Genomic DNA, 18,966 nt, shown 5'->3' with positions numbered 1-18,966 from the left:
TACAAAGTGGATTTATTAAGTTAAGAATTTATAGTTTTATGGCCAAGAAAATATCCAAATTAAGGCTTCCAGAAGAATCTACCTCCTCTGGGAGAGGCTGATGGCACCTGGGACTCCTCTGTCACATGGGAAGGCACATAGCAACATCTGCTGGTCATTCTCTCCAAAATGTCTCTGGGCTTCTGTGGGTCCTTGGTGTTTCTCCTGGGGCATTTCTGCCTAAGTTCCTTCTTGAATATTTTCAGTGAGAAATCTTCACACACATACATAGCATATATGATATACAATCAGTGACTCACAATATCATCACATAGTTGTGTATTCATCACCATTATCATTTTTAGAACATTTGTATCACTCCGGAAAAGAAATGGAAAGAAAAAAGAAAAAAAAAAAGAAAAAGCTCATACAAACATGCCTCCTATCCTTCTCTTTCACTGACCACTGGTATTTCCATCTACCCAATTTATTTTACCCTTTGTCCCCTGTTCTAGTTTGCCAGCTACTGGAATGCAATACACCAGAAACACAATGGCTTTTAAAAGAGGGGCATTTAATAAATTTATAGTTTACAGTTCTAAGGCTGAGAAAATGTCCCTGTGAAAACAAGTCTTTAGAAATGTCCAATCAAAGGCATCCAGGGAAAGATATCTTGGTTCAAGAAGGCCAGTGAAGTTCAGGATTTCTCTCTGAAGTGAGGAGAAGGCACATGGCAAACAGTCAGGGTTTCTCTCTTGGCTGGAAGGGCATATGGTGAACATGGTGTTACCTGCTTTCTCTCCTGACGTCCTGTTTCATGAAGCTCCCCAGGAGGTGTTTTCCTTCTTCATCTCCACAGGTCACTGGTTGGTGGACTCTGCTTCTCTATGGCTATGTCATTCTTTTCTGCTCTCTCTGAATCCTGTGGCTTTCTCTTGTTTTCCCTCTTTTATAGGATTCCAGACTAATCAAGACCCACTTGGAATGGGTGGCGACACGTCTCCTTCTAATCCATCTTAACAACCACTCTTGGTTGAGTCACATCTACAGGATCTAATTAAAGTTTCAAGCATACAGTACTGAAGAGGGATTAGAAGAAATGGCTGCTGTTACAAAATGAGATTAGGATTAAAATGGCTTTTTAGGATTAAAACATGGCTTCTCTAGGGTACATACATCCTTTCAAACTGGCACATCCCCCCTATTATTTATTTATTTATTATCCATATATTTTTTAACTTATGTGTCTGTACTCTAGATAAAAGGAGATAGTAACATTATATCTCTGTATACAGTCATCTTTAAAATCAAGGCTGCTGTAACACAGGTCAACAGTTTCAGTTACTTCCCTTCAGCAACTCCAGTAGATCATAAACGAAAATGGGGTATCTATGTAATATATAAGCATATCCTCCAGGATAACCTCTCAACTCTGTTTGAAATCTCTTAGTCACTGAAACTTTATCTTGTCTCAGCTCTCTTTTTCCCCTTTTGGTCAAAAAGGCTTCCTTAATTCCTTGATGCCATGTCCCTCTCATCCAGGGATTTCTGACCCATGTTGCCAGGATGATTTACACCCCTGGGATTAATGTCCCGCATAGGTAGAAGGGCAGTGAGTTCACTTGTCCAGCTGGCTTTGAGATAGAGACACATTGCCTCTCGCTTGCAGCTTTTAAAATTCTGTCTTTATCTTTTGACTTTCAGCAGTTTAATTATAACCTGACACATTGTAGGTTCATTTGAGTTTATCCTATCTAATATTTGTTAAGTTTCTTGGGTGTGTATATTCATGTTTTGTTTTAAACTTTTGAAGTTCTCAGCCATTATTTCTTTAAATATTCTCTCTGCCTCCTTCTCTTTTTCTTTTCATTCTGCGATTCTAACAAGTTGTGTATTGTCATGCTTGATAATGTCCCTCAGGTCCCCTAGGCTCTGTTCACAGTTCTTCGTTGTGTTTCTCAGCCTGGGTGACTACGGTTTTCTTTTCTTCAGGTTCATGGATTCTTTTTTCAGACAGTTACAATTTGCTGCTGGACCCCTGTAGGGAATTTTAAATTTCTGTTACTGTGGTCTTCAGCTTTGCTTGGTTCCTTTTCATAATTTACTTCTCTCTCTTGCTATATTTTTTGAATTATTCTTTTAGTGGTATACCTGAATATTGAAATTAGCTTCTTAATATTCAGTAATCTAGTATGAATTAGTAACAGCTCGATTTCATTGGTTTATAAAAACTTTGCTGCATTATAGCTCCATTACCTGCCTCTCCTTTGTGCTATTGTTGTACAAATTATCTCTTTATACATTGTATGACTGCCAACATATGTTTAGAATTACTACTTTATGCATTTGGCTTTTTAATCTGATTAGAGGAAAAGAGTTAAAAATATGTTTATATTGTCTTTTAAATTATATTATCTGTGTAGTTGACTCCACCTATGTTCTTATTTCTTCATATAATTTCAAGTTAGCTGACTACTGTCCATTCATTGGAGCCTACAGGACTTCTTTTAGTATTTCTCATATGGAAGTTCTCCCAGCAACGTATTGTCTCACTTTTTGCTCATGTTGTAATATCTTTATTTCTTCTTCATTTTTGAATGATAGTTTTTCTGGGTATAGAAATCTTGGTTGACTTTTTCTTTGAGCACTTGGGCTATGTCATTCCATTATCTTCTACCTCTGTGATTTCTTTTGAGTATTGAGCTGTTAATTATATTGAGGATCCGTTTATGTGATGAGTCACTTCTCTGTTGCTTCTTTCAAGATTATCTCTTTCTTTTAACAATTTATGATGTCTAGTGCATCGTTTTAAGTTTATCATATGTCGTGTTTTTTACAGTTTTGAATGTGTAGATTAATGTTTTCATAAAAACTTGGGAAGCTTTTCCTATTTTTCTCCTCTCTCCCCAATTTATTAGAGAGTGTTACCTTGTTAGTCCCTTTCAGTCGGGACGCATAGTTTTTTCCCCATTATTAACATTTTGCATTAGTGTGGTACAGTTGCTATAAGTGATCAACCAATATTGATGTAGTAGAACTAGCTAATACTCTTGTTTACATTATGGTTCATTCTTTGTGAGTGTTGACAAATGCATGATACCATGTATACAGCATAACAGTATCATACAAAATAGTTTCTTCACCAAGAAAATCTTCTGTGCTTCACATATTCATTACCCTTTCCAACTCCTGAAACTCTGGCTATCGCTGTTCTTTTTACTATCTGTGTAGTTATGCCTCTTTTTGAAGTCATTTGGTTGGAATCATGCAGTATGTGATTTTCAGATTGGCTTATTTCACTTAGTAATATGTCATTACAGTTCCTATGTTTTTATAGCTTCTGTAATTTTATCAGTGAATAAAATCCCATTGGATGACGGGACCACAGTTTATCTACTCACCTATTGGTGGATATATTTGCTTCCAATTTTTGCTGCTTATGAATAAAAACATTTCAAACATTCTTATATATGTTTTGCATGGCAAAATGTTTTCAACTGAATTGGAATGCAACTGCTGGATTGTAAGGTAAAACTTTGTATAACAACAGCTTAACTGTCTTTCAAAGTGGCTGTATCATCTTTCATTACTGTCAGTATTGTACACAGTTCCTCTTGCTCTGCATTCTAATATTTGATGTTGTCAGTTATTTTTTAGGTTTTTTTTTTGCCAGTTGTTGTTATTATTATTATTATTATTATTATTTACATGAGCAGGCTCTGGGAATCGTACCTGGGTCTCCAACCCGGGTATCCAGCATGACAGGTGAGAATTCTGCCTCTGAGCCACCGTTGTACTGCCGGCCAGCTATTTTCTAATTTTTAAAAGTATGTAGTTCTTTTTCTTCTTGACTGTTGTGTTGCCTATTCTAAAATCCTAAAATAACTTGCTGGAAATTGAATTAGTGTTGCGTCGAATCATATGATCATATTGCCATTATTTTTTTCCCCACATATCCTTTCTGTCCTTTTGTCTCTCTCCTTTTTCCTTCTTTGGACTTTCATTATGTGTATGTTGATATGTCTTATGGTATCTCACAAATCTTTGAGATTCTGTTCATTTTTTTTTTCTTCTTCGTTCTTTTTTCCTTTTGTTCCTTGGACAGTGTGATGTCAGTACACTTATCTTCAGGTTTATAGATTCTTTTTTAGGATTTTCATATAAGATATTGATATTGTCTACTGAATTTTTTTTGATTTTTATTATAGAATTTGTAGGTTTATAGATAAAAACATACATAAAATACAGAGATCCTATATAGCACTTTATTATTAACCTCTTGCATTAGTGTGGTACACTTTTTACAATTGATGAAAGAACATTTTTATAATTGTACTGTTAATTATAGCCAGTGGCTTTCATTATGGTTTACTGCTTGTACGGTGTTATGGTTCTTTTAAAAATTTATTCTAACATATATACAACCTAAAATTTCCCCCTGTTAAGCACATTCAATATAGAATTCAGTACTGTTGATTACATTCCCAATGTTGTGCTCTCATCATCACCTTCCATTACCAAAACTTTTGCATCAGCCCAAACTGAAACTCTATAGAATTTAAACATTACTTCCCATGCCCTCTCCCCATTCTGGCCCCTGAAGTGAAGTTGGAAGGGGCTTATGCTTGCTGTTTTTAATTATTAGAAAGACACTGCAATCAAAGCAGCATGGTATTGGTACAAGGAGACACTGCAATCAAAGCAGCATGGTATTGTACATGATATGTACAAATGGAATAAAATTGAGATTTCATTAACAGTTATAAAAATGTACTGTCAGCAGTTGGTACAAATGTTCCCCATCACTGCATGGTTGGTGGTGGGATTGGTATATGGTAATCCTGTATTTTATGCATGGTTGCTCTGTAAATCCACAACTTTTCTAATGATAAAGAAAATGAGAGTTCAAAAATCAACCCCCACTTTTGTGACCAACTCATTTTTGACAAGGGTGCCAAGTTTATTCAGTTTGGGAAGAATAGTCTCTTCAACAAATGGTGCTGGGAAAACTGGATGTCCATATGCAAAAGAATTAAGGTGGACCCATACCTCTCACCATATACAAAAATAACTCAAAATGGATTAAAGGCATAAATATAGCAGCTAGAACCATACAATTTCTACTGAACTTTTAATTTTAGTGATTGTACTTTTTTCTTCAGGATTTCTTTTTTGTGTGTGGAATTTTTCTCACATTGTTGGTATTCTCTATTTGATTACACATTATTTTCCTCCTTTTCTTTTGTTCTTAGACATGATTTCTTTGGTGATTTGAGCATAAATTAAAATAACTGATACAAAATTTTTGTTTAATAAGACCAACTTTGGACTTCCTGAAAGGCAATTTATATTGACTGAATTTTTCCAGTGTATGTGACATAATTTATTGTCTTTTTTAAAAAACTTTTTTTTGTTGTATAATAAAACATATATACAGAACAATAAGTTTCAAAGCACTCTTCAACATGTATTTTACAGAACAGAACCCAGAGTTTGTCATGGGCTACCATTCTCTCATCTCAGATTTTTCCTTCTAGTTGCTCCAGAACACTGGAGACTAGAAGGAATATATATATTTTTCATTTCACCATCGCCTCCCCCCCGCCCCCGCTTTTCTGAAAAATAACATGTATACAAAAAAGTAGTGAATTTCAAAGCAAGCCCAACAATTAGTTGTAGAACAGATTTCAGAGTTTCTTATGGTTTACAATTCCATAATTTTAGGTTTTTACTTTTAGCTGCTCTAACATACTGGAGAACAAAAGAAATATTAATATAATGATTCAGCAATCATACCCATTTGTTAAACCCTGTCTTCTCTGTATAATTCCACTATCACCTTTGATATTTCTCCCACTCTTTAGGGGTATTTGGGCTATGCCCATTCAAAATTTTTCATGTTGAAAGGGAACATGAACTAGTTGATGTTCTGGAGAGGCTGGCCTCTCTGCATTTCAGGACTTATCTGGTCCAGGGACCCATCTGGAGGTTGTAAGTTTCTGAAAAATTACCCTAGTGCATGGAACCTTTATAGAATCTTATATATCATCCTAGATGTTCTTTAGAATTGGCTGGAATGGTTTTGGTTGGAGTTTGGCAAGTTATGGTAGGTAGCAATGTCTAAATGAAGCTTGTGTAAGAGTGAACTCCAGAGTAGTCTCTTGACTCTATTTGAACTCTCTCAGCCATTGATACCTTATTTGTTACACTTCTTTCCCCCATTTTGATCATGATGGCATTGTTGATCCCATGGTGCCAGGGCCAGGCTTATCCCTGGGAGTTTTATCCCACAGTGCCTGGGACACTTTCACCCCTGGATGTCATGTCCCACGTAGAGGGGAGGGCAACAGTTTCACTTGCAGAGTTGTGCTTAGAGTGAGGTCACATCTGAGCAACAAAGGAGATCCTTTGGAAGTAACTGTTAGGTGTATCTATAAGTAGGCTAAGCTTCTCCGCTACATACATAAGCTTCACAAGAGCAAGCCTCAAGATCAAGGGCTTATTGATTTGGGTGTCCCTAATGTTTGACCCAGTATCTGGGGTTTCCCTGGTGGTGAAGTTTAATTATTCCATATTTTCTCTCCTGTCCCACAAGGGACTTTACCAATACTTTTTTTTTCATTGTGAAATAAAATATATATATATATAAATTTCCAAGTACATGTTAGCAAGTAGTTATAGAACAGATTTTAAAGTTTGGTATGGTTTACCATTCCCATGATTCTTCATTTTTTTCTTCTAGCTGCTCCAAGACACTGGAGACCAAAAGAAATATTAATATAATGATGCAGCAATTATACTTTTTTGTTAAATCCTGTCTTCTCTGTTATATGCCTCCTCTTTTTTTTCTTTTTTTTTGTGTATTCGAAAAAGTAGTACACTTCAAAGTATGGTTCAACAAGTAGTTGTGGAACAGATATCAGAGTTTGCCAATACTTTTTGATTATCTGCTTAATATACTCAGGGATGTATCCAGGCATTATATTAGCTATACAAGATTAATGACCCTCATTCTTATTCTGGCCTCCCTGTGTTTGAATTTTTTTTAAATGATCCATCCACACAGGTTGAGTTAGATTATGCGCCACAGAAAATTTAGGTTCTGGAGAAAATAAACCTTTTTTCCTTTGGTCTCATAGAGTAATGAGATTCTAAAATACAAATAGTATGTTCCTTACCTCTGTGTTCTGAATTATCTTAATCCTGACCTGATGGGCTTCATTCTTAACTCAGAATAACGGGTTATACATATATAAAACAGCTTCTCAGAATCCAGAAATAATAATTACCACTCTGTGCTAAATGTGACTGCTGTAAGAGCTTACAGTCTAGCCCCCTGTTTTCTTATAAGCGTTTTCTAAATGAGGCCATACAATAACTGCTGTTTCGTTTCTGGCTTATTTTGCCTCACAAAATGTCTCACATTTTGTGTCTCACAATGTTGCATGTCTTAAAGCTTCATTCCTTTTTGTAGCAGCACAATATTCAATCATACATATACACCATTGTTTGCCAATCTACTTCTCAGTCAGTGCATCCTTCAGCCACCTGCGTTCATTAGGCATCATGTATAATGTCCAAAGTGAACAGTCTATCAGCACCCTCAATTTTAGATACTTTCATCGTTCCCATGAGAAAATAACCAATAAACACCCCCTCACGAAACAGAAAATCTAAACCTCCCCTTAACTCTTGTCCTTCTCCCCCCCCATTATTCTCTTGCCTCCCCCCATTCTATTGTTTCTTTTTACCTTTTACAATTTTTTGTTGTTGTTGAAAGTGGGACATTTAAAGTAATATAATATAGCATTTCTGGAAATCAGATTCCCAGCTCACCAGCATTTTCTTGTTTCTGTTTCTTGTTGTTACGGATGTTTCTTCAGTGAATTTTCTAAAGGAGTTCTGTAAAATCTGCATTCTTTCTTGTGTGTAGCTAGTGATGTCAACATTCTGTTAGCTTACTGATCAACTAATTATTCAATGGATATATCTTTAAATGCCTAGAAATTATAAATCTTCCAATTGATAGGTTTCTTGACTTGGAAGAAGGAGAGGAAACCACAACTTGATTGAAGGAGTTTTATAGTGAGGCTCTGCATAGGTGGGCTGTTGCTTAAGCTGGTGACAGCTCTGAACAAGGTTTTATAGGATGGTTGGTGGGAAATAGGGAAAGGGAGGCAATGGGTTTTCTTTTTGTAGCTTGGGAGTGGGAAGTTGACAGGTTAACATTGGTTGGCTTTGGAAGAAGGGGGCTCAATTGGAAGTTGGCAACTCTTCATTGGTGGAGTTTAAAAGTTGAAAGGTGGTGGTAGTCATGCAGGGTTGTAACTGCAGGAGTGTGGATGTTGAATAAGGGAAGTTATCGCAGGAATGCTGCTGCCAGAGGGGGATGTAAGGACACACATGTGATGCAGTGTGGGCTGGGGCAGGTTTGGTTTTGCAAGACTTCTGGAAGTTATGAGTGGGGGAAGTTTCCTGGAATGCTTGCTAAGGGCCAATTACTTCAAGGGAAAAGGAGTTCTGCCTAATCCAGTTTTTGCTAAATGTGTTTGTGTGAGCTGTGGCATGACTTCAGTGCTCAGGACAGCTGTTTACAACTTCTCATTACCCTTCATTTCCTCTTTGCATGGAGCCTCAAGTTCAGCCAGTGATGAGACCTTGGAGCCTACTCAGGTTTTCTTGGGCATGCAAAGCCCCAAACATGGTTCTAGATTCCCATTAATATGTTGGAGCTTTTCAGTGCCTTTTATGGACATCCCATTCCTCATTTTTTTTCTTATGTGTTTTTGTCAGTATGTTATTTACCCCAACTCTTATTCCTGCCTTAGATAAAAGTAATGTTAAACAATTACTGCTGATTTTTTTTCGACACATGCTCCAGGGAAAAAAGCTGCATCTGGTGGTTATGAGTCAGATTAAATAAAGAGAGGGTTTTTGAGAGTGGGATTTTCAAGGAAACTGCCAGAGAGGTGAAATAATTACAGCCATCTGGGAATTGGGCTTTAGAGGTATTCCCACTCCATTATGTCCACACCCAGAGGCTATTAGTCTGTTGTTTTTCACCATGATTGCAGGACTATTGCTTTGCTAGTATAACATGTTGCTGGGGAGAGAGGTCCTTGGGATTAGCAGAAGTTAAAACGCCAAAAAGCTCACTGTTCTTACCTAGATTCATCTGTTTTTCTTGAAGAAACACTCTTTAGTTTGTTGGAAGCTTTGCTTAATTTCCAGAGTCCTGAGAATGTTGATTTTGAGAGTTTTGCCAGTGCTTTCATGGTGGAGAGACTTTTGAAATTCTTTCACTGCCGTACCTGCTTATGTCCCTGTCTGCTCTCTTTCAAAGTATACTGTAAACTATGGCTTTGGTAAGATTATTCCATTTTTATAAGTGAAGGAATTGAGTGAATATGAAAATTGAAATATGCGAATTTATGATCTGAGTTGTTGAACTAAAGAAAATCAAGAGTATTCTTTTCTTGTTTTCTGTTATGCCATGGGAGGAAAAGTTGATTCTTTTCCTCTTAGTTTTGTCATGAGGTTTAAAGGAGTAAATATGTAGATCGAGCTTAGAGAAATAAGATCTCAGTATCTTTTCCTTCTTTTATTCATTCACCTTCCTCCTTTAAAAACAAGTCTTACTATAACTGAGAGTATTAGGATTTAAGGAATGATTTTGATTACTGGATCATTATTTTTGCTTTTTGGTATATGGGAGTGGACAGTGAGAAATACCTGAAATCCCTAAACTATAGTTCAGCTGTCCTGATATCTGAAATCGTTGTGCCTTTGTGACTGTATGAGCTGTTACTCCCTGTATCCGGTCATATTCTTGTAGGGCAGAGGCCCTAATGCTAATGAGGAATTTGAAGTCAACCATTAACTAGTTTCAGTCTCTGCCATTTGTAGATCATATTGGCTAGACTGCTGTTTAACTTGTCTCCCCTCCTTTTGGCTTACACTTTTAGTATTGAATTGATAGCTCTGCCTCCCCTCATTTCAGTTTATGTTCTCCTGTTGAAATGATAGCGATAACACTGTTTCCTTTTCTGCTTTGAACTTGGTATTCAGAATGACCTCATCTTCCCATGCTAAAATCCTTAAAAACCTTGACCACTTTAAACTCAGGGAGACAGATTTTGGACCTCTAGGCCATCTGCTCTTCTACTCTGCACCTAGTAATAAACTCTCTCTTTGAAACTCTAATGTCTTAGAAATTGGCTGTTGAGGGTATTGGGCAAAAGAATCCATGGCCTTGGCCATGTAACATTGCCTTCTGTTCCTGCCCATTGGAACCACTTCTTTTTAAATTCAAGCAGTGAAATGGTAGTCAAATTCTGAAAATAATAGATTAGAGTTGAGATTACTTGTCTTTGTGTTTTCAATCCTTTGTCTGAAAATGGAAACTTTCGTGTTTTTTTGCCACGTAGCACATGGGAAATTGAATAAGACCAGTAAATAGAAAATCTGGGCTCTGTTCCTTTCTGCCACCAAAAAGCTGTATGATTTTGTCTCCTAAATACCTTCACCTGGGAATCTTAATGGAGTTGAATTAAATGCCTACTTCTGAAGTATTTTCTTACTTTTTGTGTCTTGTTCTGTTGAAAGGGTTTATTTTCTTGTGATGAAAGTTGAGGATGTTGTTTTTATTGTAAGATTTTTTTTTGAGTTTACCAGAAAAATTCTGGAACCAAACAGAGTCACAGTTGATGTTATAAAGAAACTCTGGCAGTCACCTGTGTTCTCTAAGAATGCTCATATATTATTTTCTGTCTCATGAAAAACAGTAACAGTATTATTTCAATAGTTTTAATATTTATTTATATGCTTTGTTTTAGGTTGGTACAGAGGAATTTCAACAAAGAAGCCAAATGTAAAGGTAAAGTAAAACTTGTTGTTTCCTATTTTAGAAATTAATTTATGTTTAATTGTGGAAATATGTACAACATAATAATCATTTAAATCATTTTAAGTAGACAATTCTTTTGACAATGCTGTGTAACTTTCACCACTGCCTATTTCTAATCTGCTTATATCAACCCAAACTAAAACTCATACTCATTTTTAAATAACACCCTCTTTCTTCCCCCTCTTCCCACCCATGTAACCATAATTCTCATTGCTCTCTGTATGAAATTACTTATTCTGAGTATTTTTTTTTATATAAGAGAAACCATACATCTTGCATATTTCACTTAACATGATATACATATTCAAGGTTCATCAGTATTGTAGCATGTACCAGCACTTAACTTTTTTATTGCTGAATAATATTCTATTATGAATATATCACATTTTGTTTATCCAGTCATCAGTTGATGGATACATGGGCTGCTTTGCTTTGACTTTTTGGCTATGGTGAATAATGTTGCAGTGAACACTGTTGTTCATGTATCTGTCCGAGACCCTGCTTTCAGTCCTTTTGGATAAATACCTAGGAGTGGAATTGTTGGGTCATATGGTAATTCGTTTAATTTTCTAAGGAAATTTTTTCCACAGTGGCTGTTCCATTTTACACTCCCGTCAATAATGAACAACTATTACTATTTCTCTGCTTCTTCTTCAACACTTGTTATTTTTTATTTTTAGTAGTTTGTATTCAAGTGGGTATGAAATGGTATCTCATGGTTTAAAAAATTTTTTTTTCTATTGGAGAGGTTGTACATTTATAGAAAAATCATGCAGAACGTATTGAATTCCCATATACTCCTCTACTTTTAATACTTTGCATTAGTGCTTTATCTTTTTTTTTTTTTTTAACAATTAATGAAACCATATTATTATACTATTATGTATAGGCCATAGTACATTGGGGTTCACTGCGTTATATAGTCATGTAATTTTTTTTTGAATGCTGCATGGTGAGGGTCACATTTCATTCTTTTTCCATATGACTATCCTGTTATTGCAGCACCATTTGTTGAATTTTTTTTCTGACTTGCATAGGCCAGGATGGATAGTCCTATGATTTTTTAAAAATTTTATTCTAGTAACAAACATACAACCTAAAATTTACCCATTTAACCACATTCAAATATATAATTCAGGGGTATTACTTAAATTCACAATCTTGTTCTACCATCACCACCACCCATTACCAAAACGTTTCCATCACTGCATATAGAAATTCTGTACCTTGAACATTCCTTATCCACAAACCCCTGGTAACCTGTATTCTAGCTGCTGACACTATGACTTTGTTTATTCTAATTATTTCCCATCATTGAGATCATATAGTATTTCTCCTTTTGTATCTGGCTTATTTCATTCAGCATGATGTATTCAAGGTTCGTACATGTTGCATGCATCAGAACTTCATTCTTTTTTATGGCTAAACAATATCCCATTGTATGTATATACCACATTTTGTTTATCCATTCATCTGTTGATGAACATTTGGGTTGCTTCCGTCTTTTGGGAATTGTAAGTAATATAGACATGACCATCAGTGTGTAAATATCTGTTTGAGTCTCTGTTTTCAGTTATTTGGATATATACCTAGACATGATGTTGCCAGGTCATATGATAATTCTATACTTAACTTTCTGAGGAAATGCCATACTGTCTTCCAGAGTACTGCACCATTTTCTGTGCTCCCAACAATGAAGAAGTGTTCTTATTTCTCCACATCCTCTCCAACACTTGTTATAATGCGTTTTTCTTAAATAGTAGTTGTTCTAGTGGGTGTGAAATGGTATCTCACTATGGTTTTGATTTACATTTTCCTAACAGCTAATGATATTGAGCATTCTTTCACTTGTTTCTTGGGTGTTTGTATATCCTCTTTGGAGAAATGTCTATTCAGTCTTTTGCCCATTTTTTTGAATTAGGCTTTTCATTGTTGATTTGTAGGAGTTCTTTACATATTCTGGATTTTAAACCCTTATAAGATAGATGATTTGCAAATATTTTCTCCCATTCTGTAGGATGTATTTTCACTTTTCTGATAATGTCCTTTGATGCCCAAAAGTTTTAACTTTTTATGAAGTCTGATCTCTCTATTTTATCTTGTTTCTTGTGTTATTGGTGTTGAATCTGAAGATCCATTGCCTACTAGCTGGCCTTGTAGGTATTTCCCAACGTTTTCTTCTAAGAATTTTATCCTACTAACTCTTAATTGAGGTCATTCATCTATTTTGAATTTTTCTTTATGTTGAGAGTAAACATACACATTCATTTTTTTTGCATATGGCTTTCCAGTTTTCCCAACACCATTTGTTGAAGAGACTTTTATTTTCCAATTGAAAGTACTTGCCGCCTGTGCCAGTCTGAATCTGTGGTGGATCCCAGAAAAGCCACGTCCTTTTATCCTCATTCAATATTGCTGACTGGGTGCTTTTTTATTGTTCCTATGGAGATGTGACCCACCCATGTGTGGATAACTTTTGATTAAATGGCTTCCATGGAGCTGTGACTCTACCCATTCAAGGTGGGTCTTGATTACTTTACTGGAATCCTTTAAAAGAGAAAAGCATTTTGAGGAGAGCCACAGAGCCTGTGAAGCCAGAGACATTTGGAGATGAAGAAGAAAAATGCCCCTGGGGAATCTTCATGAACAGGAGAGAAAGTTAGGTGGTGTTGCCATGTTTGCCATGTGCCTTTCCAGTTGAGATGGAAACCCAGAACGTCATCAGCTTTCTTGAAACAAGGTATCTTTCCCTGGATGCCTTAGATTGGACATTTCTATAGCCTTGCTTTGGTTGGGACATTTTCACAGCCTTAGAACTGTGGATTTGCAACTTAAATTCCCCCTTTTAAAAGCCATTCTGTTTCTGGTACATCACATTCTGGCAGCTAATAAACTAAAACAACATCCTAGTCGAAAATCATCTGGGCGTAGATGTGTGGATTTATCTCTGGATTCTCAGTTCTGTTCCATTGGTTTTATGTTTGTACTTATGTCAGTATCGTACTCTTTTAATTACTATAACTTTGTAGCAAACTTAAAATCAGCAAGTGTGAATCCTCTAACTTTATTCTTTTTAAAGATGGTTTGGCTATTTGGTGCCCTTACAATTCCATATGAATTTGAGGGTCAGATTTTTCATTTAGTAATAATAAAAAAAAGACTGCTGGAGTTTTGGTAGGGATTACATTGAATTTGTAGATCACTTTAGGCAGTATTGAAATCTTAACAATATTAAGTCTTCTAATCCATAAATACAGGAGTTCTTTCTACTTATTTAGGTCTTCTTTAACTTTTTTCTGCAATATTCTGTAGTTTTCAGTGTACAAGTGTTTCACCTTCTTGGTTAAATTCATTCCTAGACATTTTATTATTTTAGATGCTGTGTTAATCACGTTTCTCTAGAGAAACAGAACCAACAGGAGAGATCTGTAAATATGAGACTTATAAAGGTGTCTCACACAACCGTGGGAATGGAAGAGCCCAAAATCCTTAGGGCAGGCTGTGAAACCGATGGCTCTGATGAAGGGTCTGGAAGAACTCCACAGGAGAGGCTCTGCTGTTTGAAGAAATATTGAGAGAGTCTCTTTTATTCCTTCAAAAAAAAAAAAAAGCCCTTACCTGATTGTATTATCTCCTTGTAGGAGTGCCTTAGTTGATCCCAGATGTAATCAGCCACAGATACAGTCAGCTGATGGATGATTTAATATGCCAGCCTTCCAGTTTATCAACCAGCCACGAAATATCCTTGCAGCAATGGTCAGGCCAGTACTTGCCTGACAAGACAACTGGCATAATCACTTGGCCATGTTAACACGAAAACCTAACCATCACAGATGCTATCAGAGATTGGATTGCTTTCTTGATTTCCTTTTTTGATTGCTATTACTTTTGCATGGAAATTCAACTGAATTTTGCATGTTTATCTTGCATTCTGCAACTTGACTGAATTCTCTTGTTAGCTTTAGTAGTTTTTTTTTGGATTCTTTAGGATTTTCTGTATGTAGGATCATGTCATCTGTGACTAGGCATAATTTGACTTTTTCCTTTCGACTTTAGATACCTTTTATTTCTGCCTCTTACCTGATTGCTCTGGTGACAACTTCCAGTAAAGTGGTGGATAATATTGGTGACACTTGGTGTATTAGTTTGCTGAGCTGTCAGAATGTAGTATATAGGAAATAGGAATGGCTTTTAAAAAGGGAATTGAATAAGTTACAAATTTATAGTTCTAGTGTTGAGAAAACATCCGAACTAAGACATCAACAAGAGGTTACCTTCACTCGAGAAGGGCAGATGCCATTTGGAACACGTCTGTCAACTGGGAAGGCTCATGGCTAGCATAATGCTGGTCCCTTGCTCCTGGACCCTGTTGCTTTCAGCCTCTGTTCTTGTGTGGGTTTCTCATTTTGCTTCTCTGGGACTGGCTTTCATCTCTTGGCTTCTCTTGACTCTCTCCAGCTTCTGGCTTGCTTAACACCTCATGGGAAAGCACATGGTGGCATCTACTGGGCCCCAACCCTCTCCAAACTTCCTTGTCTCTGTCAGCTCTGAAGGTGTTATTCTCCCAGCTTCTGTATCAGCTCTCTGAAACACAGCAAGGGGGTGTTTGACTGGATGGGCCTCATCTCCTTGGGTTCTTAGCTCTCTTCCCCCCACAAAATGTGGAAAGATACGCTGGGCATCATACTGCAGGATGGTGTCATCAAGGTGTTTGGGTTGCTACATGGCGATGGCCTTTGGAAACTGGCTGAGCATCCTGTGTTGAAAGGACTCCAGGCGCTAGTAGTTGTGGCCACAGCACAGGTATTCTTTGTTCTGCCATGAACACGAGAGCACACACTATGTTTTGTCCCATAGCTCCCCACCTCCACATTGGAGTCAACATCTAATCATTCTAGAAACACCTTCTAGGAACCCCTTCTGTACCAGGCCCTGTGGCAGGTATGGGCACAACTCTCAGTCCTGCCCTAAGGAAAATGATGGTTGAGAAGGGAGAGACAGAAGAAGGGGTAACTGCACTGTGGCATGGCAACCACCAGGTCAGGGCACAAGGTTCAGGGAAGCTTGGAGGAAGGGGCACCTTACCCAGGAAGGAATGCAAAGTGGGGGGTGGGATTCTGGAAAAAGCCATATTTGAAAAGAATCCTGAAGGTCAACTTGAATACAGCAGCATCCAGAGCCACAAAGTCAGAAAAAGGCACAGCTAGAGGGAAGGTGCATGTGGAGAACTGTGGAGGGTGGCTGAAGAGGCCTTGGGACCAGTCAGAGAAATGTATGCCAAGAGTGATTGCTATGGGTGTCATAAAATATTTTAAATAAGGGGGTGATCAAGTGTGTGTTTCTGGCTTTTTTTTTAGCTTAAACATGCAGGTACTCAGCAGTTGATTGTTGCATTAATAAATCCCTTTGGCAACAACTTCCCTTGCAAACATGTCAGTAGACTGCAGCATCCTTCTAACTACACATTTCTTAAAACCTTGCATTACTACTCATTTGGTTTCAGAAAGGTCTCAGTTTTTGTTTGTGGGCTGAAGCCACAATAAGACATCCCCAGACCCGCTCCTATGCCTTCCTCACAGCTGGTCATGACTGAGTGACTAGAGGAAGTCCCTCTGAAACCTGCTGGTGACATCTGCTTGCCTGCCCAGCTCCCTCACCAAAGCCTCCTGAACAGAGTGGCAGCCCCTCCTGGCATGTCTTCCTATCCTTTCTAGAACAGGGCTGATTACACGCCAGTCCTCAGAGGACCTCAGTTTTCTCAGGAATAGGATTTCTGCCCCCTTTTCATTTCCCCTTTTACTGTGGGAGAACTCAGCTAAGACTGGGCCACATGTCCAGATGGGTCAGAATGGAAGGGGAGGACCAGAGGGAAGTCAAAGTCAGAAGGAACAGGCTGGCCCCTAGTGTGGAGCAGGCCGGTAGTGAAAGGAAACAGACAAAATTCTCCAAGAAGGTAATTGTGAAGAATTGGCTTCTTCATGTCCACCCACGCATATATAACCCTCATCAGTGTCTCTTCTTGGGTCAAATGAAGGGAAATATAAATTCTCCCAAGGGACGGTTTTCTGTTTTCCCATCTCCTTGCAGATTAGTAGATAATATTTGTGAGGCGAGACAGGCAGGTGATTCAGAGGAACCAAGCTGACAGAGCTAAAGTAATAGATGGCCTCTGTGTTCAGGAATGATGTGGGAGTAGCCAGCCCTTCTGGAAAAGACCCAGCGGGAGAAAGGCACGCAGTGCTGAACTTGAGTCTTGCTGTTGCTCTTACCTTCACTCAGGCAAGGGCTCCAGCATTCCCACAAGAGACACATCTGGCTGCTAATGTTTTGCACTGGTCCTCACTATCTGCAAGGCAAATAACTACCCATGCTAGGACTTACTCCATTAGCCAAAGATGAATCTAGCAGCTAAGGGAAGGGAAGGCAGCATGCAACCAGACCAGGAAGATTTGTATGCATGAATCATAGCTCCCAGAGTCTGCTTTCTGGGTGGAGATGGGGATGGACTGAAGGGTGACATTTCCTAACATTGCTTGTGATTCCTCCTCCACTACCAGAGTCCTCAAAATCTTGTTTGTACATTCTGACTATTACTTGTGAGCATGATTAGTATAGCTCAGATACAGATTCTATGCCATGTCCTACTTGTTATAAATTACTGGAAGCCCTGAGACACAGATGTGTCCACGCTGATGTGAAAGCTAGGGAACAGAAATGGGAGTAAAATCTGTACAAATTGTGACACTCAACAAGGAGAATCAAATGACAATGAAGCACAGTTTGCAAAGATAAAATGAGAAAGAAGTTATGGTGCCAGAGTCATTAATGTGTCAGAGGACTTTGTGGAGATGCTTTTGGATTCTAAATCTTATACAATTCCTTTTTCCACTTCACCTCCATTGCCATTATATGATCTACGCTGATGGGGGCAGCAAATGTCCCACTTCTGAAATGCCTGTGCTAGATAGTTACTAGAGAGTGAAGGAAGCCCAGTCTTCCTGAAGAAGTACCTCTACTAATTCCCATTCTGCTACTAGAAACTGTACTGTGGAATAGAATTAAAGCCTCTCTGGGGTTCGCAATTAGGCAGAGTGGTGATATTCCTGTCAGTATCACCAGTTCTTGCACAATTTTTCCTTTTAGCCTAGGATGAATGTTGCCCCTGAAAAGTACAACTTGACTTGCTTAACATCTGAAATATAATTATCCTGGATTCTTTTGCTAGCAAACGGGCTTTATTTAAGGAGCCATTAAGCCTAGTTGACCCTCAATGAGATACCAAGTTTGTGATTGTTCACTGGCTAAACCAATTTCTCCAATGAGATTAGATCCCAAACATTTTTAAAGGAGTCCTATGAACTTTCCCAACTGCTACCTCAGATGTGTGGCTACTGCTTATAACTTCAGTAGGAAACTGGAACTGGGGCAATCCAACCTAGGTGTCAACTGAAGCCCCAGGGCCCTTCATCAACACAGCTGCCTGTAGGTCATCTAAGAACAATGATGCCCTCTGGGTCTTAGCCAAGAGGACTAGCCTGACTCCTCCTGGATCCTCTGGGTTGTGTTGAATAAAAAAGAAAATCACAACCGTCCAACTGTTGTCAACTTCTACTTTCTTTATAACACCGCTCAGCTTTCCAGGGACTAGTGGAGAGAACTAGCTGTTTGTCACCCTGGGCTTGAGAATCAGCTGCCTAGGAGAGGCTTTCCAAACCCAAACCCAACACTCGGTAGCTCCTCCAAGACACCCAGGTACCGAGCAAACTGCCCTCTGGGTTCTCTCAAGTGAGCAGTTCTCCAACCTCGATGTACAGTTTATAATGCAGCCAGTGGGAAGAATTACTGTTTTAAATGAGAAATCCCAAGAGGCCAGCCTACTGTTTCAGGTCAGGTCACAAGATTTTATATCATGATTTGCACAAATAAATTTATAACCTGTACTTTCCTTTTTTTTCCCCTATGCTTTTTGGTTTTCACCTGTTCTACTAAATATGTCTTTTAAAAGGAGTAACCAGTCAACAGAAGGCATTGGTTTTATTTGACTAGACTGATTCTTAATATCAGACTCTTTGGTTTAATCT

At 38.0% G+C, this 18,966-nt stretch overlaps 1 protein-coding gene across 7 annotated transcripts in view; it reads left to right on the top strand.

Annotated features, from left to right (window-relative positions):
• Positions 1–18,966, top strand: part of DOCK3 (dedicator of cytokinesis 3) — a 719,821-nt gene that overhangs the window by 260,520 nt on the left and 440,335 nt on the right. For all 7 annotated transcript variants that reach the window (XM_077129171.1, XM_077129169.1, XM_077129173.1 and 4 more), the window contains one exon: positions 10,815–10,855. In XM_077129171.1, coding sequence (XP_076985286.1) covers positions 10,815–10,855 — 41 coding nt within the window. The remainder of the gene's footprint in view (positions 1–10,814; positions 10,856–18,966) is intronic.

This window comes from Tamandua tetradactyla, chromosome 15, assembly GCF_023851605.1.
Source record: "Tamandua tetradactyla isolate mTamTet1 chromosome 15, mTamTet1.pri, whole genome shotgun sequence".
NCBI lineage: Eukaryota > Metazoa > Chordata > Mammalia > Pilosa > Myrmecophagidae > Tamandua > Tamandua tetradactyla.
The sequence above is the reverse complement of the archived record's forward strand: the minus strand, read 5'-3'. Positions and strand labels throughout refer to the sequence as shown.